This window comes from Pinus tabuliformis, chromosome 3_1, assembly GCF_031772625.1.
Source record: "Pinus tabuliformis cultivar Carrire ecotype Pingquan chromosome 3_1, CPIR1, whole genome shotgun sequence".
Classification (NCBI taxonomy): domain Eukaryota; kingdom Viridiplantae; phylum Streptophyta; class Pinopsida; order Pinales; family Pinaceae; genus Pinus; species Pinus tabuliformis.
Genome location: NC_142301.1, coordinates 591,589,546 through 591,616,824, shown reverse-complemented (window position 1 = coordinate 591,616,824; position 27,279 = coordinate 591,589,546). Strand labels below are relative to the sequence as shown.

The window sequence follows — 27,279 nt, the reverse complement described above, 5'->3', positions numbered from 1 at the left end:
ATAAAGGAGTTTGTCCACTAGTAGCACTCATAGTTGAAACGATGCTCCTAGCAGTGACCATCGAAGGAAAAGATCGATATAAACCAGGGCTCAAAGGCCTGTGGGTCGGAGTCTCGACGTATAATAGAACATTTGGATAATCGATAGAGAGAGAAGAAGAAGGAGTCAAAGGAGACTCTGGGAGTTCTTCAACCTCTATAATGTCTTCCGATTGGAAGAGGACTCTAGAAAGGGTTGGAGTGTTCCTCTCCAAATCTCAACTGACACTAGGTCTATTATGTGAATCAATAACTTGAATTGGAGGATCAATATCCATTCCGTTTGTTGCCACTGATTGGAAATCACTGTAATAATTGCCCCTACGCCTTCTAGAAGAAGGCTCAACACTCATAGGTGAAAGCCCACGAAGCCTCTTAGACCGACGAATTGGTCGATCAACCACTTTTAATTATTTTAAGAGAACTAATTAAAGACACAAAAAATTATAAAGCTAGGCCAACTAGGAGCAAAGAGCCCTCTCTAACAAATTCCCTAGAAGATACAGTCAATCGAACAACTTCCAAGTATTTCTTCTCTGGGTGATGAGGAACGGACACCAAAATACAAGAAAGTGAAATCAAGGACCTTCCGAAGATAGTATGGGATAATAACGGCCCAGGACTACCAACAAAGGTGACAGAAATAGTTACGCTGACCTCCAGACAAAATCCTTTGCCGATGGAAGCACCCAAGCTTCACAAGAGTACCCTCCAAAAGTACTAATGGATGTGATGCAACGTCTGCCTCAGGTGCCATGGGATTCCCCTCCGCAGCGACCTATGTGGTCCCTAGGAATAGAAACTATGGACATCATTTTGTATCAAAATCCGGGCAGAACATTCTTGGGATGGGATCCAACACGTAGGAGAGGGGGTATCTCTCTTCCTTTTCTTCACTCTCCCTCGTGCTTGACTTCTAGTCATGGAGCTTTCTCAGTATTTCTAATGACATTGGATTTCTCTCATTATTCAACAGCTATGCTTAATAGTTTGAGTGGCCTTTGAGAGTTAACTCTCCACTCACCTATTCCAAGGCCCTAAAAAGCTAGACTTTTTGGTGTAATTAATGACAAATCAAAAAATGTTCTAGTTCTTTTTAATTAAGCACTTGATTTTAAAGGGTTGTTTTTTAGGTCATGGGTAAAATGAGAGTGAAAATTACGGTGTTTTGACACAAAATAAATCCATAGAAACTTAGTTATATGTAAATGCAGCTATTTTTCTTCAATGAAAAGAGATTTCTATGAGGTTCTACGAAAAAACTTATAAAAGCATTTTTTCTCTTTTTCTTTTTCAGAAACACGCTCCGCACACTCAAAATCTAACAAAAAGACTAAAGTGCTTACAGTGCAAACTATAATGATGATGCAAGATTCTACGTATGCTCATATAATAAGAAAATGTGTTTCTTCACAATATCAATAGGCCAACTTAACTGCAAGGAGGGCATAAATTCAATGAAAAGCTTCCTTTGAAACCAAGCAAAACCAATTGAAAAAAGTTCACAATTGCTCGAAAACAACGAAGAAACCAAAAAAAAAAACTGAAAATAAAAAGAAAGGCAAGAACTATCTTTTTGTCTTTTTCTTTTTTAAAGAACCCAAAGAAATTATTGAGACCACAAAATACTACTAAACTTCAAAGACCAAAAACAAGCATAAAGAGTCCCAAAATTCGCAAGTTATGCACATCATTAATATAATGAAACTTGAAACGATAAAGGACTACATACTTGCATAGATTGATTTGAACAACAATATAAATAACTTCAACAAACCAAAAGAATGTCAAGAAATACTTTCAAGATTTCCAAATAGGCACTCAAAAACCATGAAAAACAAAATAGGTCAACCAAAAAGGAAAGCAAAGCAAAGCAATCTGAAAATTAGGTTATAAACAAAACTGCAATCAGTTTCTTGTTCTGCAAAATCAGAACAACCAAGAACTGCTACAAGAAGCCTTGAACCCAAGACCCAAACTGAAACCTTACTCAAAAAGAAAACCCTAGGTTAACTAGGTTTTTCAACAAGAAGAAGATTAGAAATTGAAAACTTGCAAGAAAGCAAAGCTTCACTCACAGTGAATGACTAGAAAATAGCAAAATCCACCAGGCAACAATCTTAACTGGGCCAAAGATTTTGAAAAATTAATTCAAAATAAGATATATGCGACTGTGTAAAGAAACAGGAGCGTGTATACACGAATAAAACAAAGGAAACTCATGTATACGTGAATCTATTTGAAGAAAATAGCATTCATACACTAATGTATCCTATGAGAAATGTCTATATAAAGCTCAATAAATAAAAATAAAAATAAAAATCCAGGCCTGATCCAAAAGATCAGACTTGATGCCCAGGAAGCAAACAAGTCACAGACACTGTAAAAGCAAGAAACCAATCAAACAGACCCTGATCAAGAAGAAACAACCCAATCTAGGAAAAACAAGAATGTTTTCCCCAGCGGAATCACCAATTCTATTACAAGTAGAATCACCCTAGGGTCTTGGGTTGAGAACCCCAATAGAGAATACAGCATAAAGAGACATGAAAATAGGTAGTCCTAATACTTAAACTACTGAAGTAGGAAGAAGAGGTATTACCCGGAGGTCCTACATTTGAGGTCGTTCCCGTAGGGTCCAAACCCTTTACTTCTTCCAATGCCTTAGAACTTACAACTCATTCAAGCAAAGCATATACAACAGCAATAATAGAAAGCATGTTCATGATATAGGTGTTAGGTCATATAAGCATGTAAGAAAATAAACATTAACATAAGATTTTATAAGCAAATCATAAAATAGATTAATGCATAAAGACCATAAACATTAGGAACAAGACAACGCCTCTTTATTGATGTAAGCTAAAGAAAATACAAAAGAACTACAACCTGAGTCATCCGCCAACTCCAAGAAAAACCATCCTCCGAATCCGCCTTGCCCAAGCCTCAGCAATCCTCCTCCATAGGTATACACAAGGATGTCATAAGAGGATGAAGGGCATCTCAAGAAGGAAACATAGGTTTCCTATGAATTGGGAGTGCAGAAGGCACAAGGATTTCTTCAGGCTTGATTAGGGATGTAATCAACTATAATATCAATATCTAGTCCTTTCTCCTTCTTTAGGCCTTCCCATGGAGGTTTATTTATGCTTCTACAAATTTGTTTTTTCAGTTGAGAAACAATTGGGCCACGGGCTATAGTAGGTGAGTAACATGTAAAACCCATAAACTCCACACGAATTTAAGGAGATTATATATATTTTTAATGCTTTAACACATATACGCAGGTTGGGTATAGACTGACCTGCGTGTACACACTTTTTATACAGGGAAAAATAGCGTATGGGATTTAAAACATTGTTTTTAAGAATTTGGACCAAGTCTGGAAAGGAAGGGTTTCCCTAGGCCATAACACATAGCATCAAATCTACCAAGGGTGGTAAATGGTTCTATAACAGTAACTAGGTTCGGTTTTCATTATGAATTGTAATTATGATTCTTGGAAAATAGATATATTTATTGTATTCCTTGCATTATGGGTTTCATGAGAAAGAAGTGTTATTCGTAGGTTAAAGACTCCTTCTTAATGTCTTTAGGATTTATCATAATGGATAAGAATCATTGTAATGTTTATAATGTCATGTTATACTTGGAAGAAGCCCTCCAAAATGACAAGCACAATCCTCTTTGTCATGTCGGCATGGGAATCGAATTAAAAGCAGTCATGTCGGCTCAAATAAGTAGACACAATAGTTCACTGTCACATCGGGTTAATATGTGGATCGAACCACTATAGATACCTAGCTAGGGTATTTGCAAAAGAAAAAAGAGCTTGAATCCTCTGCAATCTTTGGATGAGTTCTAAGATCCGCATTACAGGAGTATAGATCTTGGATGTCTTTGCAAATAAGGCAGGTAATTACAGTATCAATTATCTCTGTGTCTCAGCCTTGTCATCATCATTGTCTCAGCATCCTAGTTGCAATCACTGTCTCAGAATATTTACACTCTTGGCATACTATCTCGGTACAGTTACAATCTCGACTTAATTTTGATGAAGAGGATTTCGATGATCCTACAATAGCACACTCAATCTCGTAGTGACACACTTTGGTATGATCCCAGAATGAAACACATTAACTTGACATATAATCTGGATGTAGTCATGATCTCGTTCTCTGTCATGAATATGATGAAGACATAGTTACGAAATCTTGATCATGAAAAAGTTCTTGGTGCAGCGCTCATGGATATATACATATCTCAATATAGATCTCATTGTTATGATGATGATCTCAATGAAGGCGTAGAGATAATATCAGTAATGATATCAAGGTGCAGTAATGATCTCAGTGAAGGTGTACCAAATATTAGGAAAGATGATCTCAGTGAATGTATAGTGATTATTCCAGTAATGGTGCAACTATTCACGGCCTAAGTGATGCAATAAAATTAACCTTTGTATAGCAGTAGTAATGATGATTATCACAACTGTGACAAAGGAGAGGATTGGTGTCTTGGTCATGGAGTGGCTTAATAGGTCAAGGGTCATGGTCTTGGTATTTGTCAATTGGAATCTATATAAGAAGAATTTGTGCAGATTTTCCTCTCAAAGAGTGAGAGGTTTTGGACCTAGCAGAAAGCCAATATCTTGTGTTCTTGTCTCTTTTGATTTGGTAGCTATTTGATGAACTAAGAAGACACACTCTAATAATAACAAGTGAATATTGTGCTAAGATGAAAAATTTAAAAACACCTCACAAATAGTTATCATAACTAGAAGAATCTCTTTAACTCTAATTGCCCTAGATTCTTCAACAGAGATAAGGATCCATGAGAGGTGGTTAGTCCATGTCGCGAAACACATAGGGAGTGTTGTTTTATCCAATGTCCAACAACCAAGACGATGGTGTGTGCTATGAACCTCATCTCCACATCAATTCACTTCAGAATGTAGCTCATCCCTATTAACCATCTTAGGTTATATATATATGTGTGTGTGTGTGTGTGTGTTAATAATTAATAACTATAATTATTAATAAATTATATCTATATATATAATTTATTAATAGTTATAGTTATTAATTATTAACATACATACATACATATATATATATATATAGATAGATATAAGTTAATAATTAATAACTGTAATTATTAATAAATTAAAAATATATTATTCCTACAACTATAATAACTATAATATAATTATAATTATATTAATTATATTTATATTTAAAACTAACTATATTAAATAAAAACTAATCATAAAAATATATGTGTGAGCCCTCAAGGTTGCGACTTAGGGGGACAACGGTGAATGGAGGCAGCAGTTGGAGATGAAGGTGACATTGTCAAAAGTACAATTAAATAAGGTTGTGGTTTGACCACGATAACATGGCGTCGATGGGGACATAGGAACGACGGGGACACAAGAACATAAGGAAAACTCAACATAGCAGGAACAAGACTAGACTCAGTAAACAACACAGGACAATGGACACTGACACAATGAATTGTATATCAGTAAGGAATGGCAACAGGTTGGATGGCATCAATGACACAAGTGAAACAGTAGAGTGGACAAGGTGGAAATGTGGTAGAACAAGCACTGGCTATGACAGAGAGCGTTGGCGGTGGCAGTGTAGGCATATTTGAATGGCGACACATAGGTACAATGACTACCTGTAATTTTTTGCATGAACCAAAGACTGAGTTGTAACCTTGCTATAGGTGTTCAGTTGAGTAGCGGAAGCAATATCGATATGAGGCTCTAATAACAGTGTAACAAGTAGATATATATGCAATATATAAATGTATATAAATACTAGGTGGGTGTCTAGTTTACATGAAGAGACGTGTCCCTTAGACTAGGGCACGTCCCTATATTTCCCTAACTAATTATGCTTGTTATATAAGAATTTGGATCTGAAACCTTTTGGGGCCATTTTGAGGCCTTAAATGAAATTTTTTGGGGGTAAAACTTTTATGCTTAAATGCAAGACCCTACAAAATTATTCTACACTTGGAGATATTTCTAACAATGCAAGAATTGTGTTAATTGGAGTTCGTATGCAAGAGTTATGACTCTCGAAAGCTGAACTACCATGTTTGACAACCATGGTTTGAGAGGATTCCATGTTAACCCCCATTAATCATGCATAAGGAGCTAGCCATGTGGGGAATATGATGAAGACTCTATAAGGATCAAAGTGTTGAGAGTTGAAGGAGTCAAACTTGACCCCTAGTTAGCTATTGAGTTATGTCATAACTAGGCCACTAAGATGAAAATGGGTTCCATTCATTTTTATTATATCTTGTTCCATACTAGAGAAGAACAAGTTGGGAGTGGGAGTGAGAGAGCATAATATAGGGAGTTTAGTGTTTGTAGCAGATTATTAGGCCGCATGCCTCACATAACTCCACAAGAAGTGACTTCTCATTTTGTACTTGCATTAGAAGAGAGCAAAATAACTTCACCTTCCAACTGGGTCTTATCTCATAAAGATTTCTGAGTCCATATCTTATGTTCATTATGGTTGGTGTGTGATTGTATTATATTGTTCTCTATTTTACACATTTTATTTGTTGCATGCATAAGTAAAAATAAATAATTAATAAATCTTGAATTTAGGGAAATTAACCCTCATAATATAGATTTTAGTCTATTTCTATCATATTTGTTATTACGAACTATATAGTGGAATATATATGGCTTCTTAAAAATCAATTCTCTTCCCCACAGGACCATTCAGCAAAGGTATTGTCCATGAGCACTCCATTTGCTGATAGATTTCATATTTGAAGGAAAAGAAGGTGGATTCAACACAAAATCCCCATGGGATATATTGTGTTAATATTAGTGAGATGGGAGATGATGTTAATGATATAATTTATCAAGAATCTAATAAAGAGAGACATTCCATTAGAGATAATGAGAATGTTATTATACTTAAATTTGTGACTATTGATGATACTATAAAAAGGTTGAACTTCTTAACATAAAAGGTAATATGGTTGACCCTTGAAATGTAAAAAAATCGACAACAGGTTTTTTGTTAAAGTAGATCTTGTGGTGAAGTTCATCAATTTGAAACCATGTGGTTAAAAAAATTCACCCATGTTATGGGTTGGTGTGGCCCAGATTAAGTGTAATCCTCAAGTGATTGTGATGGTTTCAATGCCCCTGAGCTAAAATTTCTTAGTCAAAATTTAATCCTGCAAATCGCAATCAAACGAGTAAACAACAAAAACACAATATACCTAACAAATTTCCTTGCAAGAAATTTAATTAAAAAATAAATAGATTAATAAAAAGCTATAAGCATGAAAGAATTGTTTTTTATTTCAAATAATGTTTTTTCTATTTTAATAAAAAAATTATTATTATTATTATTATAAAAACATATAAAAGTAAAATGCATTTTTTAAAACCATTTGAATTGAAGCATTTTGAAACAAATTTTTTAATAAAAAATTATCAAATTAAAATTTAATTTCTTATAACCATCCCAATGGAATGGTTTTAAAATTAGAGTTATTATTTTTGTGTGGAGAGGCACTCCAACTTAATATAGAAGGAATATTGTAATATTGTGTTATGTAAATAAATAATTGTTTTGTTATTATTATTATTATTTATTATTTTTTGTTGTGTAGTTAAGGTATACTTTACTCAGTCAAGTTATCAGCGGATTTTGAGCTTCAGGTTTATGAAATCCCTTGGTATTAAACCATGGTTTTCATGTGGAATATAGCCTATTCAAAGGGGAAAAGACTCCAGGTAATCTTTTAAAAATTTCTATAATATTTTTTTTCCATATCATATATCAAAATACAAAAATTATATCATTTTAACTTTACACTTTATTTATATAAATTAAATCACCATAGATCTATCTTAACTATGGATATATCAAGTGCTGAAAGGACGAAGTATCTCAAGGTGTGAACCTTTCCTCAAGTTTTGCACTCAAAAAAAAGGTTTGCACCTCAAGGGATTTGATCCCTCTCATTGCTTGATAGATTGAGAGTTAAGATGGAGCTATACTAATTTATTGAGAATTATTGTGACATTGACCTTTTCAACTTTTAAAATATTCATACTCAAATTAAAATTAATTAATCTTTTTTTAAAGAAGTGTGATACATTATTAAAAATAACAATAGTTTTATGTACTATCTAGAATAAATATGAAGGATAAATATGATTTTATAGAACATAGAACTATTAAGAATCCAAAACAAAAATTGATCTTCTTGGCAAAGTTTCAGAATGTTGTTCACTTGGATGCTAATAGATGAAAGATGTTGGAGCACTCCCTGATTTGGATTGGATGGTAGTGCACTTGCATTTCTAGCACAAAAAAGGTTGTGAAGCTCGATCCTTGTACCCCTATAGTGGTTGGATACAAGCAATGGAGAAGTTGTTACTTTATCGTATGTGTTGTTGGAGAATCTCGTATGGCAGTTATTTAAACAATTCTTCTTATCCTTGATAAAATATTGTGAACTACGATATCTTCTTTTATTCTTTGTTAGATTATTGTCATCAAACAATTATGAAGATCATAAAAGACAATAGACACAAAATATAGGCTCCAAGCCAGGGGCAAACCCAGAAAGAATATTTTCTCTTCTTATAGAATTAAATCAAATGAGAAATCCAAGACCTAAACCTCAAGACCAAGACCTCCTCTAAGCACCAAGTCAAGCCTCCAAAAATCTCTTCTAAACAAGTCAAAGATAAACCAAGTCAACAAGGGTCAAACCTCCTCCAGTCTGCTCCAAATCACAGTTTCAACCCTCTACCTCAGGTCTATAATTGGGACCTGCAACTTTGTCCCCCAACATACTGCAGAAACCCTATCTTTCTCGCACGTGTGAGCAGAAATGTGTACAAAAGTCAAATTTTTGGTTTCTTCTTGAGATTTTTCTTTTTCCTTGACCTTTGCTCTTCTTCTTCTTGCTTCTTATTGCAGATCGAACTTGTTGATGTGTGTATGCTAATGAGGTCAAATTTCCTTCTATATATATGCTTCTCATGAGGTCGAATTAGGCCTCTTCTAGGCTGACTTCCTCTAGTAGGGTTGACTTGGTCTTGGAGGTTACAAATGACTTTCTAGACACAAAAATAATATATTTTACATGTTACAACTTGCCCAAATGGGTCTTATACAAATGATAATGACTCTCTTGACTCATGAAAAATATTATTTTGACTTGACAAACCCTAGAAGCATAAAATGTATGCTTGACCTAATTGACCAATCAAATGGAGCATGAAACCCATGCTTGAAAATAATATTTTTCTTCTTTTGCTTGTTACATAAGATATACATAATGACATGAGTACAATGACAATTATGAAGATGAAACTAGTTACATTTTCCAACACTCACTCTTAATTAGGGAGGTATTCATAATTGTACAACCAGTGCAAGTGTATTTTCAAACTAAAAATTTCTCATAAGAAGAGTCGGATTGATAAGCCATCTTTAAGCATCAATATCATAAACAACATTGTCAACATAGCAAGGCCTTAACTGACAAGCTCTATTTATATTAGAGAATAATGTTGGAAGGCTTTACGTGAGACACCACACTACCTCTTAAGGCACTTGCCCCATCCAAATGTTCACTAGGTATGTCCTTCTAGGACTATTCTTATCTCGGATTCCCAATCCTCAAAGAATATTAGTCCTCTTCGACCACTCTTGTCTTGGATACCCTTTACAATCCTCAAAGAGGGTCGGTCTACTTCCTATTTTGGATTCTCTATCCTTAAGAAATATTAATGTCAAATTCTTATCCAATCATCCATTCTCATCCCTAGTGCATTCACTACACTTACGGTTGTTAGTCCTGTTCTAGTGCATGACACATGTAGAATATGATGTCTAATATCACTCCCTCTCAACCAGAGAGGAGATCCTCATTCCCTCTTTTTCACGGATTCGAATAGATCCGTGCTACTTTTCAAACATTTAAGGAAACTTATTACACCTTCTAAAGCATAGAGGATATTCCTTACTTCCTTTTGATTAGGAAGACATATCCATAAGCTCTTTATCTTGTTACAAACATCAACTACTAGTTATATCATGGATATTTTCAAGTAACTGCATGACTCCTTTTTATTTGCATCTCATCATTTTGAGCTTTTATCTTTCAAAATGTTATGGAGCCAAACTTTTTCTTCAATCTATGACAGGGTTCAGGCCATCAATCTTTCATATCACTTTCCTCTAGTCATCATCAACAAAGGCATTATATTGAGCCAATCAAAGTAAATATTAGGCATAACTCCTTCTAAAAGTGATCTTCATTGTCATCGAAACATGGACATGAAGTTATCTTTTTGTACCGCTACCTTTCAATCCCAAGATGATGTAGACATCTTGAATACATAATCCTCTAAGGATTGCCAAAGTGATCCACTCAATCCATGCATTCATTTAATTGAGTTCAAAACAAACAGTTTTATAAACACTTTCCTCAACTACCATTATGCTTTTCTGCAACATTATTCCAAGTAGAAAAACTATATACCAACCAGATAACCAATACCAAAACATCAATATCATAATTACCTCAACATGATGGCATTTTCTCAAGATGTCGGATTCTTCTTACTTATTTTCTTTGAGATCAACATCCTTTCACATGGTTCATCTCCATATTGTATAAAAATCCTTCTCCATGCTTTTAATCAATGTGCCCATTGAACAAACTAATCAACAAGCTACAATATCTTCTTCCTTGGAGTTGTCATCATCAAGTCTCTTTCTTTCTTTCTTTCTTTAAGAGGCAATTCAGATGTTTGAATAATATCATGTCTATGTCATGTTATCTTAAGGAAGAGTCTTGATCTTTAGCCAATCTAAAGCATACAAAACTCCCTCCAAAAATAAAGTAATCACTTGGAAGACCTCTCATACTTGTGTTACCGAGCACATTCTTACCACCAACTCTTTTTGCAATATTCTTGTAGACATGAATTCTACCTTCTAGAGAAGAGTTACTAAGAACATGCATACCTTGTCTTCCACACAACCATCCATCCATCCTTTCTTGAATGAGATTGCTTCTTATCCTTATCAAAGGTAAGTTTCCCTTCCTAATAGGAGAAAGTCTTCAATTCTTCCTTTGAAACCACAACTTGACCATCTTCATCCCTTCATCCTTTAAGTCATGTCATAATGCTTCTTTCAAACATTAAAGAACCTTCCCTAAATTATGGAGGCTTATTAGAGGATCTTGGTGATCCTTTCTGCAAAATGACTTCCTCTAACATTATGTTAGAAAATGCTTGAATGAAATTTGATGTATAAGATGGTCCAAATATTCTCATTCTTACCAAAACTATTCTAGATAATGCAATGGTGTGTGCTATTCTAACTGCTACTTTCTAATAAAAGAAAGACAAACTGCAAATAAACTTGATAGAGATGAAGCTTATTTCAATAGTGTATATCCTTGGATCTTCACCATTTAGCTTCTTCTCAGGTTTTTCCTTTTCTTAATCTATGTGGGCTCCATTGCTTTCCTTCCTTTTGTTGTTTTTCTTGTTTGGAAAATCCCTCTTGAAATGTCCATATGCATTGCATCCACAACATTGTATCTTGGACATATCGTTTTTCCCTTTGGAATTTCCAAACTTTCCTTTCCTCTTCTTGGATTTTACAATAAAGGCTTTAGACTTTTCATTTCATTCAGTGTCATGTTTTTCCTTCAACCTAGTTTATTCCAAGATATATTGATCCCATAGTTCATCAAAGGGACTAGTATATTTTATTGAGTAGATATTAGTTGCAAAACTGCTCCATTCAAGTGGCAAAGCATTTAGTACACAAGTAGCCATCTCTGAATCGAAATGACTTCCCCAAGACCTTGAAAATGGTCCCTCAATTGTGAGATATTCATAAGATATGTGGCCATATCTTCATTCTTTGATATCCTTATTTTATATAGTTGATTCCTCAAGGATTATTTTTTACTTGAAGTACTTATAAAGTACAATTTTACCAACTTATCATAGATTTCTTTAGACATAATAAAATCAGCAACAAAGGGAATGATTTGATCCTTTATAGATTCAATAAGAATCCTTTGTTCCGTCACTTATCCCTTCTTATATCTTTCTAATTCTTAAGTCTTCTCTTTGTCTGGTTGAGTAATTTTACTAAGAACATATTCCATGACTTCATTTTCTGTACTGAGCACCAAATCAATTCTCTTCTTCCAAGCTAGGAAGTTTGTTGATCCAACGAGCTTGTTACTTTCCTTGAAAAATGAAGCCATTTGATTTGTAGACTGAGACATGGAGAACAATATGGTACTTACTTATCAAATGAGTGTCCTTCTTTATGATTACTTCAAGAGACTTTAAAGATGCCCTTCAACAGTAAGGAGCCTTCAAAAGAGAAAGATAGATTTTTTTCTTCAAGATGATGGAGTGCACTAGAGAGAATTCAATGAGATCTTATAGTCTTCTTCCTTCTAGGTCAATAGGTACTCTTCCTTAAGCCCTTCCTTGTGTCCTCAAATGATGTACTTCAATTGACGTCTTCCATTTATGTCATCAACAATGATCTTCAAGTTACCTTCTTCTCACCTTAGCTCTAATACCATGTTGGAGAATCTAGTATGACAACTTTTTAAACAATTCTCATTATCCTCGATAAAAGCTTGTGAACTTATGTTATCTTATTTTATTGTTTGTTAGATTCTTTTCATCAAACAATTACCAATATCATAAACCATGAAGATCATAAAGGGCATAAACACAAAATATAGGCTCCAAGCTAGGGCAAAACCCCTCCAAAGGGGAAAACCCAGAAAGAATCTCTTCTCTTCTTATAGAATCAAATCAAATGAGAAATCCAAGACCAAGACCTCCTCCAAGCACCAAGTCAACCCTCCAAAAATAAATTCCAAACAAATCATAGATCAACCAAGTCAACAAAGGTCAAACCTTCTCTAATCTGCTCCAAATCATAGTTTCGGCCCTCTACCTTAGTCTGAAATTCAGACTTGCAACTTCAGTCCCTAATAGACTGCAGGAACCCTAGATTTCTCACACATGTGAGCAGAAATGCGTACAAAAGTGAAATTTTTTGTTTCTTCTTGATATTCTTCTTTTTCCTTGACCTTCACTCTTCTTCTTTTTGCTTATTATTGTAGATCTAACTTGTTTATGTGTTTATGCTAATAAGGTCAAATTTCCTTCTATATATATGCTTCTCATGAGGTCAAATTAGGTCTCTTCTAGGTTGACTTCCTCTGGTAGGGCCGACTTGGTCTTGGAGGTTAAAAATGACTTTCTAGACACAAAAATAATATCTTTTACATGTTACAACTTGCCCAAATGGGTCTCATACAAAGGATATTGACTCTCTTGACTCGTGACAAATATTCATTTGACTTGAAAAACCCCAAAAGTTTAAAATGTATGCTTGACCTAATTGAGCAATCCAATGGAGCATGAAACCCATGCTTGAAAATAATATTTTTCTTTCTTCTTTTTCTTGTTACATAAGATATACATAATGACATGAGTAAAGTGACAATTATGAAGACCCAAACTAGTTACATTTTCCAACATGTCCTTCATGGAAACCTGTGAATCAAAATGGGTGGACCATGATTGTAGGGAAAAAAAGAAGCACAATAAATTCCAAGGCCATTAGGATTTAATATGTATTAGTGGGTGGATGCATGTCCTATTCGACCCTTTGGTTCTATTTCTAGCTTTGAAATTGGATTGGATAAATTGAAAAATACACCATGTAATGAGATAATGGATTACATGGTCTAATTTAGTCCTTGAAGTTTTAAACCAAACAATTAAACTAGTACTTGAACTTGATGAGCAAGAAAAGCTAAAATGTTTCTATGAAGATGACTACATGTGCTTGATGTTTAAAGTAAATTGTGATCACATAGAATCTAAGAGAAATATTTGGTGTCATGAAGTTTATTATTATTTAGTAGTTAATTAGTATATATTATTGCATCTAGGTCAATTTATGGGTAATAGATAAAAACGTAAGTTTGATCTATTTAAATCCAAACTTAAGATGGTTAATATGTAGTGGTACAATGTGTATTTTTCAATGTGTAAGGATGTTATTTGAAAGCAAATGGAGATGTCATCTGAGTGAAAGTATGCCATAACTAACCAAAACAAATGTTTGGTATATAAAAGTTGGGAGCATTTCTTTTGTACCATCTATAAGTGAAAGGCCTACCATTATGAACGAGTATGAAGAAATTTTCTCATTAGTTTTAATTATTTCCACCACCCAAAACATTAAGGTGTGCTAGGGAAAATTAACCACCAAAAACTCTATATAAAAATATATACAAATTAAATAATAACCCACCAATGAACACTTTGATGGTGGATAGGGAAGACACATGGTAGAGAAAATACATGCAAATATAAATAATACCTTGTAACCACAAATGCTTAAGCTTGGTGAATAAGAAACAATACAAGATACAAAATGTTGCTTTCAAATTAATTGCACATGTCCTAAAATGAGGAAAAAACACCATCAAAAAATCTCATGAGTATTTCTGCAGAAGTGATTTGAAGAGTACATTGGGATTAGTGAAAATCTAATAGGTATAAGTGGTTCTCACAAAGGCTATTGATGAAATGTATTGAAACTTAAGTAGTTAAACATCAAATTACATTTGTGTCAATGGATGGGTAATATACAAAAAGGTAGGTTCAGGGTGTTTAGATACAAAAAGGGATGGTTGGTTTCTAATGGTGCAATGGGTTTCTACATAGTGTGTAAGGATTGTTGTCGCAAACTAGATGGAGATGCCATATGAGTGAAAGGCATGTCATATTCAACAAAATAAAAATGGTCATGATATAACTAAAGACACCTATGATACCAACTATGAGATAAGTAAAAGGACATGCAATTATGAACCAATACGAGGAAGGTTTCTCGTCAGCTTTGTTCCCTTCCACCACCCAAAACGTAAAAGTGTGCAAAGGAAAATTAATAACACCAGAAACATTTAGAAACAAAGACATCTAAATTCATTATCACCTCACCAAAGAACACTTTGATGTTTAACAATTAAAAAACCTAGTATAAAAATTACATGCAAACGTAAGAAAACTTGTACTATGAATAATCCACCCTTGGAAAGAGTTTCTGCTGCAAAAAAAAGATGACTTTTTGCAAATAGCTTTTCGGATCCGTCACATTTCATAAAAAAAAATTATCGATGTTTCAAACCCACAATTATGGTTCATCTTCGGGATAAAGAATGTGGAGAAAGTAGGTAAGAAAATAGCTGACAGTGAAACCTTAAATGGTAAAAAAGGAAAAGCATTTTATTAATTTTTTTTTAAATATGTTTTTTAATATGGTAAAGATATGTCTTTTTCTTCATGGATTAATATTAATGTGAAATACGATATAAATGTTAATTATGATATTTTTAAAGTAATATTTCATTATGATATTTGTTTATAATTGTAATATTTATTATTATTTAAAATATATATGATTGGCTTAAATGATATAGGAAGTTATGTTATATACAAAATGATAATTTTGTATAGTTTAAAATATTTAATCAATAATAAATTTTGGGACCTAAGGGGAGGACATTTGGGAAGATATTAATTTTGATGTTAAAGTGGGAATCCAATTTTCACTTATATTCCATCCTTTATCCCTAGTCAAGTTTTTAGGATGTTTATTAATCTCTATGACCTCCCTAAATTTTATGTGGAAGTAGTGATGAATTTTTGCTAGGATATGAGTTTTTCAATGCAAATTTGATGTTTGGTTTTATCATAATGCTTTGCTATTGTAGAGTTTTTAGAACAATTATGCTTTATGTGATCTGAATGTTCTTGGATTCTAGTATGGATAGATCGTCTTGTTTCACCAACATGTGGAAATCCACAAGAACAAGGAATTAAATAGACACCTTTTCGGCATTTAGGGTCAATGGGATATTTAACTAATTTGAGACAACTGTGGATGGTGTTTAAAGGTTTAAAGGTGGTCATAATGTTATTTCTTTTTAGGACGTGGGCTATTTTGTTAGTGGTCCAAGAAATAACATTATGACCACCTTAAAAACTTTAAACACCATCTACAGTTGTCTCAAATCAGTTAAAGACCCAATCAACCCTAAATGTCATAAAGGTGTCTATTTAATTCCTTGTTCTTGTGTAATTCCATATGTTGGTGAAACAAGACGATCTATCCATACTAGAATCCAAGAACATTCAACTGACATAAAGCATAATTGTTCTAAAAAAATTGTAGTAGAAGAGCATTCTAATAAAACCAAACATCAAATTTGCATTGAAATAACTCACATCCTAGCAAAAATTGATCATTACTTCCACATAAAATTTAGGGAGACCATAGAGATTAATAAACATCCTAAAAAACTGAATAGAGGTGAAGGATGGAATATAAGTGAAATTTTGATTCCCACTTTAATATCAAAACCAATATCTTCCCAAACACGCTCCCCCTAGGTCCCAAATCTATTATTGATTAAATATTTTAATCTATACTATAATATTATTTTGTATATAACATAACTTCCTATATCATTTAAGCCAATCATAAATATTTTAAATAATAATAAATATACTAATTATAAACAAACATCATAATTAAGTATTACTTTAAAAATATCATAATTAACATTTATATGTTATTTCACATTAATATTAATCCATAAAGAAAAATGCATATCTTTACCATATTAAAAAAACATATCTTAAAAAATTAAAATTAAAAATTCTAATAAAAAACTTTTCCTTTTTTACCCTTTAAGGTTTCACTGTCGGCTATTTTCTTACCTATTTTCTCCTTTTTATTAACCCTTGGTTTGATCAGTTTTCCACATTCTTTATCCTGAAGATGAACCAGAGTTGTGGGTTCGAAACGTCAATAAACAACTTTTATGAAATGTGATGGATCTAGAAAGTTATTTGAAACAAGATAATAATCACAAAAATCTAAAATATGAAGAAAAAAAACTCTTTTACACAACATACGTAAAAAAATTATCCACATCTTGCACATATGGAACAATTTGAAGTCTAATTAGTAAGTCAATGATTAAAAAAATCTTCCTTATTTCTCATTAATCATAGTTTGCTTCATTATCCACATATACTTTGTGCCTCTTTTTATTCTCATGAAGATAGTCACAAGTTTTTTACTACTTAAATATTCTCAACCTCAATTTTTTCAATGATATAGTAACATTAAGAGAGTGCACATATGGTACTACAACAACCCCTTGTCGCTTCCACATATTAAATATCCATTTTAAAATAAATTTGGGCCATGGAAAATTTATAGATATACATTTTTTAAGGTCTTATAACACCTTTAAAAGCATTCTTTAGTTTAGAAAAAAAAACACCTTAAGGAAGCTTTATCTAATCCATTTTATTGGTTAACTTCACACTTAGAGGACATGTTTTAAATTTAGAATATGAAAAAACATATTAATACTTGGTAAATTAAGATACCCAAGGTTATTTTTTCCCTTATTTATCAACAAAAGAGATTTTCATGGCACGTCTTTGTGGCTTGAAATAGAAGTGGTGACTAGATAATGACACTGATGTTAAGGTAAACTATGTGCAGGGACATTGAGGGTCTCTTTTACTCCACATTTTAATTTGAACTAGAACTAAAGAATTGGATTGTCTTCAGAGTAGGAACATGAACATAAACTATTGTCTTATTGTTGAAAATGGTTGTTATTGATTTCAAAGGCTGTCAAAATTAGAGAGTTAATTACACAATCAAATATCATATTTCGAGTTTTTTCCAACAATATATGGCACTCCCTCTAATTCCATTGGAACGAGGAGATATGAATATTTTGTCAAGATGACCCAACTGAAGTACAAACAATCCCTATTTGGATACCTTATATTTGAAGATATTTGTACTCTAAGTACCTAACTCAAATGGGAGAATAGAACATATGGTTGAAAATCTTATTCCAATATATTTCTAGTGGTATATGGCATGCCTTCTAACTCTTGGTGGTTGAGGAAAAATATTTTTTTGAATATTGACTATACATTCTGCCAGTGACACTAGTTGGCCTAGCAAGTGGACAAATCGGCCCTAACCCAAAGTCTAAACACATTATAAATAGGCATGAGAAGGAGCATTTATAACCACTCAAATCAAGTATTTAGTTTTGTGTTTAGGAGAGTGAAGGAGCAAGTCTGAAGTTCTTACCTCATGAACTAAGAAGTAAAATGAAGCCAAGTTGAAGCAACTTTTTGTGGAAGGGATTTAGCACATCTTTTGAAGGGGTTTTGGCATTGTTCTTGGGAAGGGTTTCTAGTTTGTTTGAGTTTTTTTAGGATCAAGTACTGTTATTTGAACGTTGAGATTCAAGGGACAAGTTCTGTTATTTTAAGGCCAAGTTTTAGGGTTAGGTTTTTCTATTTGAAGATCTAGTCCGGGCATGGTTTAAAGGTCAAGTCCTAGTGTCTTGAAGGTTTTTTAGGCCTGATTTGATATTTAAGTTCTAGTGTACTAAAGGCTGAGTTCAATTTGGAACTTGCAATTAGTGTAAATTGAACCTTACTAAGGATTTGGGTCCCATCTTCTTGATAGGTTGTGTTATCTCAAAATCAGACCCTGATAGGCTGCTGGTCAGGTTGACTCTAAGTAACTATTTCAAACCTACTTTAGGTTGAGGCTTAGCCTCCTCAACCTGAGAGGGCTCTCTCTGGGTATAATAATGATTTTGATTTAAAATAAGATGGCTAACTCTTGTAGAACAATTGTGACAAATATGAATGCTGGAAATACATTAAACAAGTATCCATTGGGCCTATGGAGTCAACTACACCTCAAAATAACAAAGATCTTGACCTTACATGGAAGTCAGGGCATTCAGCATTTGAATATTCAGAACACACACTCATATGGAACCACACAGTTTACAGATGCATACAGGAAATCAGAGCACATTCAGTGAATTCTGAGTGATTATACATCCATACTACTGTAGACAAAACTAAGAAAAGAAAAACATCACACATTCTGAATATAAGAAATCCTTCGTGAATCCTAAGAAGTAAAATCAAAATTATATTACTGAAAAGTGAGTCTTTACATAAGCCAAATACTATGCTCTGTTATAAAGTGTCCAACCCTGATTCCATTGCTATTTCAGCTATATATAGAGCTCTTATTCTAACTGATCGAGATTCCTCCTCCAGCATGAGGGGAATTCGAAAACTACTTCTATTGACACCTATTAACCCTTTAACTAACTAATAAATACAACTGACCGTTGACTGGAGTTTTTTAGAGATCTAAATCAAGTGGGACTCAAATTCCATAACAGCCTTGGTCTACAATCATTTTCGTTCTCTGACATCTGGTTCCCTTCTAGCGGTGGCTGTGATGGACCTTTAATGCTTCATGTTTGATCTTCAACGACACATCTTTTCCATTGCCCTGAAACATAGGAAAATGCCCCTGTTTGTCGGTCCTTGGTTTGCCTCAAAATGTTCGAATCCAAAGAAGCATGCCTTTTATCTTTGATTACCCAAATTGAACAGATTGCCACGTCCATGATGTGCTGGCCACCCTTTTCCATGTACCTATGTGATGACAAAACCTTTCAAAAAGATTTGCCGCTTTGTCAATCATAATTGATCAACTCAATTGTAACATGCAGCTACAGCAGTTTCGTAGCGCGCTACGAAACTGCTGTGTAATTTCAAAAATCACAGTTTCAATACTAGACTCTGACTGTCTTGAGCTTTAAAAATTCACTTCACACAGCTGGTGCTTTGGACAAAGGTATGGGAACAACCATCATCTGAACTATGGCGAAACTTGCACTCTGCACCTCTTTCACATTTACCCTTACTGATAAAATCGAAGCATGCACCTTCTGAGAACGGATCTTTGTTACATACGTTTTTTTGAATTCCTCAGAATTCTCGTCCAGATCAGGCTGCCTATTCTCATTCAAATCATGATGCCCAATAGGTTTACTGTGTCCAGGCAAAGAACTATATTTTGCAGAATGTTCATTCCATGGCATTGATGTTATAAGTTGCCGAGATATTTGAATATAACATAAGCTCTTTGGATATCTATAAAATACTTGGCAAAGCATACTCAGAGCAGTTAAGGCACATTCTTTCATTGAATCTGAATAAACATTGTTTGGATCTAAGTAATTGACAACCTTGAGAACCAGTTCACAAAAATAAGCTGCATATGATTCTCTATCTTGTAACAAAGTATATTTGGAGCTATTCTCTGCAGTCTGTTCATTCACGTCTATATCTGACCTGCTCGAAGACCAATCCATAACATGTGTGTCTCTGTCCATTCTCAAGAATCCTTCATCAAATGTCTTTAGACGTTTGATCTGTACATTTGTACCATCTTTGCTGACCCTTTTCTTCCCAACCGGAGAAACCCTTTCTGCTGCCAAATCACTCAAAGATGACTCAGCTTCTTTGGTGCCACTTGTTTCAATTGGACCTCCTACAGACTGAGGACCCAATATTTCCACCACAACTTGAATACAATTCACAAGCTCAAAACAAGGTTCAGGGTAGTGCAAAAGATCAACAAGCATGTCTAAGTTCCAGATATGTGGTGGACATGTATTAACTATCCGAACATAAGCACTGCACATGGCCACCTTCAGTTCCTCACTGCTTGTATTCTGAAATGTCTGAGAAAAACACACTTAGAACTCTTTAGCTGTACATTCAACAATGCGTCTAGGGCATATGGCATATAAAGTATGAAGGCAAGCACCCATGGCCGAATCATAAATAGTGGTCCTAAAAGGAAAAATGTTCTCTCCCTTGTGAGACAAGATAGATACCATTGAATGTACAAGCTTCTCGATAGGAATTATCTCCGTGTCCAGTGATGATGATGCTAAATGTACAAAGTCGAAACAAGCCCTTTGTAATGCACCGTCTCCATAAGCAAGTAAACTACAAGATGCAGACATGAATGATGAGCTAATAAGGCCTTCCACTTGAAGCCTCGTTTCGACAAGGCATCTACTCAGCAAGTTCAACATCCAAGAAGCAAATGGTTGCCAGCGTGCCTCTCCTGTAACATCAATTAGAATACCTACACTGCTTGGCGGCCTAGAGAAAGTAGGAAGGTCACAGAAAGGTGTTGGAGAGCTGCATCTATAAACTTCAGAAAAGGACACGCCAAAGCATGTTATAGACAAGGCAGTAGAAGCTGTGAAGCTGGATTCAGTTGCATAAAATGATGCAACAGATAAAAGGTCTTTGATTACCAACATGGCATCCAAAAAGAACTGTCGATAGAAGACACAATCTTCGGTACTGAGGAGGGACAATAAAGTGGCCGCCGTCTCAAAAAGCAAATCATGCTGACCTGCAAAAGCCGGTTCTGCAAAAAAAGGGATGATCCAGTCCAATACAGGCAGTATGGCGTGCGCTTTCCCATTAAAAAATGTCCCCGGAAACTTATAAACGATACAACATAAAAGCTTCAAAATGGCCGCAAGCTCTCGTTCTTTTGCAGTGGAAGGATCGAAGTAAGCTTGGAGTAGATTGGGAATGAAGGCACGGAACCTCCGATCAGCCTCTTGAGAATAATACGCATGCATAACAAGGCTGTGAGTATCAATAAAATCCTTTGAATACCTGCCACACACAATGCAACTTAGAGAACCAGACTTCCCCTGCTTCTGGTATTTTTTCCTCCGTTCTGAATTTTCATTGAGCAATCTAGAAAACTGAAGATATGCTCTATTGGGAAAAGAAGACTGTGAGATATCCTTGATGCATTCAGATAGTAAACAGAACCTTTGTCTCCTTCTCAGCAACAACTGCAACATGTGCCAGTACCACGACACCTAACGATCTAAAACACAGCGGATTCTGATAAATATGACAGCTGGGTGAGATTTGTTATGGATCAGCATGAAATCACCTAAAACATGTTGCGCTGCGAAACTGCTAAAAGGATTTATGCGCTGCGGAAACACTTCAAAATTATTACATAAGCTACGAAATAACCTAAAGAGCTTTGTGACACATAGTAACTTTTGAACAAAACTGACACATGGCTATTGTGTAAATTATGAGACTAGGGGTGAATGAGGATGCATAGTGGACTCCTTAGACTCAGACTCTAAGGCAAACAAAAACTCAAAACTAGACTAGCACTGAATTTTTTACCATCAAACTAATGTGAGCAGTTTTGAAATTAGAATTCTTAAGTGATAACAGTGGCTCCACTTGGGATAGTGTGCTCCTGTAGTACACTAAGAACTCGTATATCCAGTGCCTTATCCATTTATGACAAACAGAAATTTGCTTGACAAGCATCCCTCTCAAGCTTCTGGGCCTTCACCTTAGATGATCACTGTAGGAGAAAGAAATCTATATCTACTGAAAAAAGCTCAGTCAACCTTGAGCTTATTTGCATTTTCCTACCTACCTACCCTATCAGCTGCAAGCTCCACTTGTAGCTCAAGCAACATGATATCTCCAATAAAGCCAATCAATTGTCTTATCTGATATTGGAGGCTCTTGACTGCATCCGACCTCAAAATAACCATGGTAGTGAGAGGACCACATCAACTCATAATATACTTGATCTTCATAATGCAAATGAAAATGAAAGACCGGAGTGCAAAGCTTGTCCATATATTCACTTATAGGGTCAAAGAATACATGGTTATGTTGATGATCATCATAACATTCTACATCTTTAGACAACTGATTCTCAACCACACAAGATTCTTTTGATATGCTATCGAACTGCTTTTCTGAATGCTGCCTACAAACAATGTACTTTTCCTCTTTCTTATGATTATTTATTGCTGTAAGCTGCTGAGAAGTTTGACATAAAAAACCAACCTTTTCCTCTGCCTGAGGGTCGTAAAAGCTATCTTCCAGTACTTCTTCTTGTTGTGTGTAATCATTTTTATCTTCATTATGATTCGAAGACTGAGAATATTGCTGCATCTCTTCATTCATATCAAAGGATGAAACATGGTTTTCACAAGTAAACCCCTGCTGCTCTTCATGTTGCGTTTCATGAGATGTTATACTTTCTTCTTGGTGCTGAAATGCATTGTTATGAAGAGCCTCTAAAATTTCTTCATCCATAAATTCATCATCATCATAACAATCCTCCAAGTACTGAATAAGACTTAAAGAATGTCTACAACAATCTTTGAGCAACAATAAAGAAGGATGACATTCTTTATACATCTCATAGAATTCATCATGAAAACTAGCAAGCGAATATATTGAACCATTTTCCAAACTTTTATACCAAGACCATGCTTTTCCTTCTAAAGTGGTCATAAACATCCTCATGAGACAATCCTCAGGAAAGTGAACCTTAAGATTGCGTACATGCATATGAAACCTAACCAAATGAAGAGCAGCATTCTCCTTTTTTCCATCTTTGAATATTGGAAGATCATCTAACCAATCAACCTTTGGCATAGGATTTGGAAAACCAGGGATATGAGACCGATTCATAGGAGCATACCTGGCATTCATTCCTGCAGTGGAATTCATCTTGAAACTTCATCAAGCTACTGATCTTCTAGCAGTGGAGTCACCTTCCAATTTCTTATTCGATGTGTGGAGTTGCCAAGGTAGTTTTGCAGCCTCAAAAAGATGTCTGAGCTCCTACTACCTTCAGAAGTTCAGCCATTGATTTCGTGAATGAATAATCTTCAGGCTCCCGGCAGACGCACCAAAATGTTATCTCAAAATCAGACCCTGATAGGCTGCTGGTCAGGTTGACTCTAAGTAACTATTTCAAACCTACTTTAGGTTGAGGCTTAGCCTCCTCAACCTGAGAGGGCTCTCTCTGGGTATATTAATGATTTTGATTTAAAATAAGATGGCTAACTCTTGTAGAACAATTGTGACAAATATGAATGCTGGAAATACATTAAACAAGTATCCATTGGGCCTATGGAGTCAACTACACCTCAAAATAACAAAGATCTTGACCTTACATGGAAGTCAGGGCATTCAGCATTTGAATATTCAGAACACACACTCATATGGAACCACACAGTTTACAGATGCATACAGGAAATCAGAGCACATTCAGTGAATTCTGAGTGATTATACATCCATACTACTGTAGACAAAACTAAGAAAAGAAAAACATCACACATTCTGAATATAAGAAATCCTTCATGAATCCTGAGAAGTAAAATCAAAATTATATTACTGAAAAGTGAGTCTTTACATAAGCCAAATACTATGCTCTGTTATAAAGTTTCCAACCCTGATTCCATTGCTGTTTCAAATATATATAGAGCTCTTATTCTAACTGATCGAGATTCCTCCTCCAGCATGAGGGGAATTCGAAAACTACTTCTATTGACACCTATTAACCCTTTAACTAACTAATAAATACAACTGACCGTTGACTGGAGTTTTTTAGAGATCTAAATCAAGTGGGACTCTAATTCCATAACAGCCTTGGTCTACAATCATTTTCGTTCTCTGACATCTGGTTCCCTTCTGGCGGTGGCTGTGATGGACCTTTAATGCTTCATGTTTGATCTTCAACGACACATCTTTTCCATTGCCCTGAAACATAGGAAACTGCCCCTGTTTGTCGGTCCTTGGTTTGCCTCAAAATGTTCGAATCCAAAGAAGCATGCCTTTTATCTTTGATTACCCAAATTGAACAGATTGCCACGTCCATGATGTGCTGGCCACCCTTTTCCATGTACCTGTGTGATGACAAAACCTTTCAAAAAGATTTGCCGCTTTGTCAATCATAATTGATCAACTCAATTGTAACATGCAGCTACAGCAGTTTCGTAGCGCGCTACGAAACTGCTGTGTAATTTCAAAAATCACAGTTTCAATACTAGACTCTGACTGTCTTGAGCTTTAAAAATTCACTTCACACAGCTGGTGCTTTGGACAAAGGTATGGGAACAACCATCATCTAAACTATGGCGAAACTTGCACTCTGCACCTCTTTCACATTTACCCTTACTGATAAAATCGAAGCATGCACCTTCTGAGAACGGATCTTTGTTACATACGTTTTTTTGAATTCCTCAGAATTCTCGTCCAAATCAGGCTGCCTATTCTCATTCAAATCATGATGCCCAATAGGTTTACTGTGTCCAGGCAAAGAACTATATTTTGCAGAATGTTCATTCCATGGCATTGATGTTATAAGTTGCCGAGATATTTGAATATAAAATAAGCTCTTTGGATATCTATAAAATACTTGGCAAAGCATACTCAGAGCAGTTAAGGCACATCCTTTCATTGAATCTGAATAAACATTGTTTGGATCTAAGTAATTGACAACCTTGAGAACCAGTTCACAAAAATAAGCTGCATATGATTCTCTATCTTGTAACAAAGTATATTTGGAGTTATTCTCTGCAGTCTGTTCATGCACGTCTATATCTGACCTGCTCGAAGACCAATCCATAACATGTGTGTCTCTGTCCATTCTCAAGAATCCTTCATCAAATGTCTTTAGACATTTGATCTGTACATTTGTACCATCTTTGCTGACCCTTTTCTTCCCAACCGGAGAAACCCTTTCTGCTGCCAAATCACTCAAAGATGACTCAGCTTCTTTGGTGCCACTTGTTTCAATTGGACCTCCTACAGACTGAGGACCCAATATTTCCACCACAACTTGAATACAATTCACAAGCTCAAAACAAGGTTCAGGGTAGTGCAAAAGATCAACAAGCATGTCTAAGTTCCAGATATGTGGTGGACATGTATTAACTATCCGAACATAAGCACTGCACATGGCCACCTTCAGTTCCTCACTGCTTGTATTCTGAAATGTCTGAGAAAACACACTTAGCAACTCTTTAGCTGTACATTCAACAATGCGTCTAGGGCATATGGCATATAAAGTATGAAGGCAAGCACCCATGGCCGAATCATAAATAGTGGTCTTAAAAGGAAAAATGTTCTCTCCCTTGTGAGACAAGATAGATACCATTGAATGTACAAGCTTCTCGATAGGAATTATCTCCGTGTCCAGTGATGATGATGCTAAATGTACAAAGTCGAAACAAGCCCTTTGTAATGCACCGTCTCCATAAGCAAGTAAACTACAAGATGCAGACATGAATGATGAGCTAATAAGGCCTTCCACTTGAAGCCTCATTTCGACAAGGCATCTACTCAGCAAGTTCAACATCCAAGAAGCAAATGGTTGCCAGCGTGCCTCTCCTGTAACATCAATTAGAATACCTACACTGCTTGGCGGCCTAGAGAAAGTAGGAAGGTCACAGAAAGGTGTTGGAGAGCTGCAGCTATAAACTTCAGAAAAGGACACGCCAAAGCATGTTATAGACAAGGCAGTAGAAGCTGTGAAGCTGGATTCAGTTGCATAAAATGATGCAACAGATAAAAGGTCTTTGATTACCAACATGGCATCCAAAAAGAACTGCCGATAGAAGACACAATCTCCGGTACTGAGGAGGGACAATAAAGTGGCCGCCGTCTCAAAAAGCAAATCATGCTGACCTGCAAAAGCCGATTCTGCAAAAAAAGGGATGATCCAGTCCAATACAGGCAGTATGACGTGCGCTTTCCCATTGAAAAATGTCCCCGGAAACTTATAAACGATACAACATAAAAGCTTCAAAATGGCCGCAAGCTCTCGTTCTTTTGCAGTGGAAGGATCGAAGTAAGCTTGGAGTAGATTGGGAATGAAGGCACGGAACCTCCGATCAGCCTCTTGAGAATAATACGCATGCATAACAAGGCTGTGAGTATCAATAAAATCCTTTGAATACCTGCCACACACAATGCAACTTAGAGAACCAGACTTCCCCTGCTTCTGGTATTTTTTCCTCCGTTCTGAATTTTCATTGAGCAATCTAGAAAACTGAAGATATGCTCTGTTGGGAAAAGAAGACTGTGAGATATCCTTGATGCATTCAGATAGTAAACAGAACCTTTGTCTCCTTCTCAGCAACAACTGCAACATGTGCCAGTACCACGACACCTAACAATCTAAAACACAGCGGATTCTGATAAATATGACAGCTGGGTGAGATTTGTTATGGATCAGCATGAAATCACCTAAAACATGTTGCGCTGCGAAACTGCTAAAAGGATTTATGCGCTGCGGAAACACTTCAAAATTATTACATAAGCTACGAAATAACCTAAAGAGCTTTGTGACACATAGTAACTTTT

General features: G+C 35.2%; 2 protein-coding genes across 2 annotated transcripts; both read right to left on the bottom strand.

Annotated features, from left to right (window-relative positions):
* Nucleotides 1-19,865: 19,865 nt before the first annotated feature.
* Nucleotides 19,866-21,250, bottom strand: LOC149188400 (uncharacterized). The gene is made up of 2 exons (XM_089409942.1): nt 20,392-21,250; nt 19,866-20,190 (listed from the first exon to the last, which is right to left on the bottom strand). Exons 1-2 carry the CDS (start codon nt 20,742-20,744, stop codon nt 19,866-19,868), a joined length of 678 nt encoding a protein of 225 aa, XP_089266068.1. The 5' UTR covers nt 20,745-21,250.
* Nucleotides 21,251-25,039: 3,789 nt separating this feature from the next.
* On the bottom strand, nt 25,040-27,067 carry LOC149188399 (serine/threonine-protein kinase ATR-like). The gene has a single exon (XM_089409941.1). It carries the CDS (start codon nt 27,065-27,067, stop codon nt 25,040-25,042), a length of 2,028 nt encoding a protein of 675 aa, XP_089266067.1.
* Nucleotides 27,068-27,279: the final 212 nt, after the last annotated feature.

Bases quoted from the DNA above. Each gene is read 5' to 3' on its own strand.
- LOC149188400 (XM_089409942.1), bottom strand. From the start codon at position 20,744: ATGTGCAGTGCTTATGTTCGGATAGTTAATACATGTCCACCACATATC. The intron at 20,191-20,391 runs GTCAGATATAGA...AGTATTTTATAG, and splicing joins ATGGATTGGTCTTCGAGCAG to ATATCCAAAGAGCTTATGTT.
- LOC149188399 (XM_089409941.1), bottom strand. From the start codon at position 27,067: ATGTTGCAGTTGTTGCTGAGAAGGAGACAAAGGTTCTGTTTACTATCT.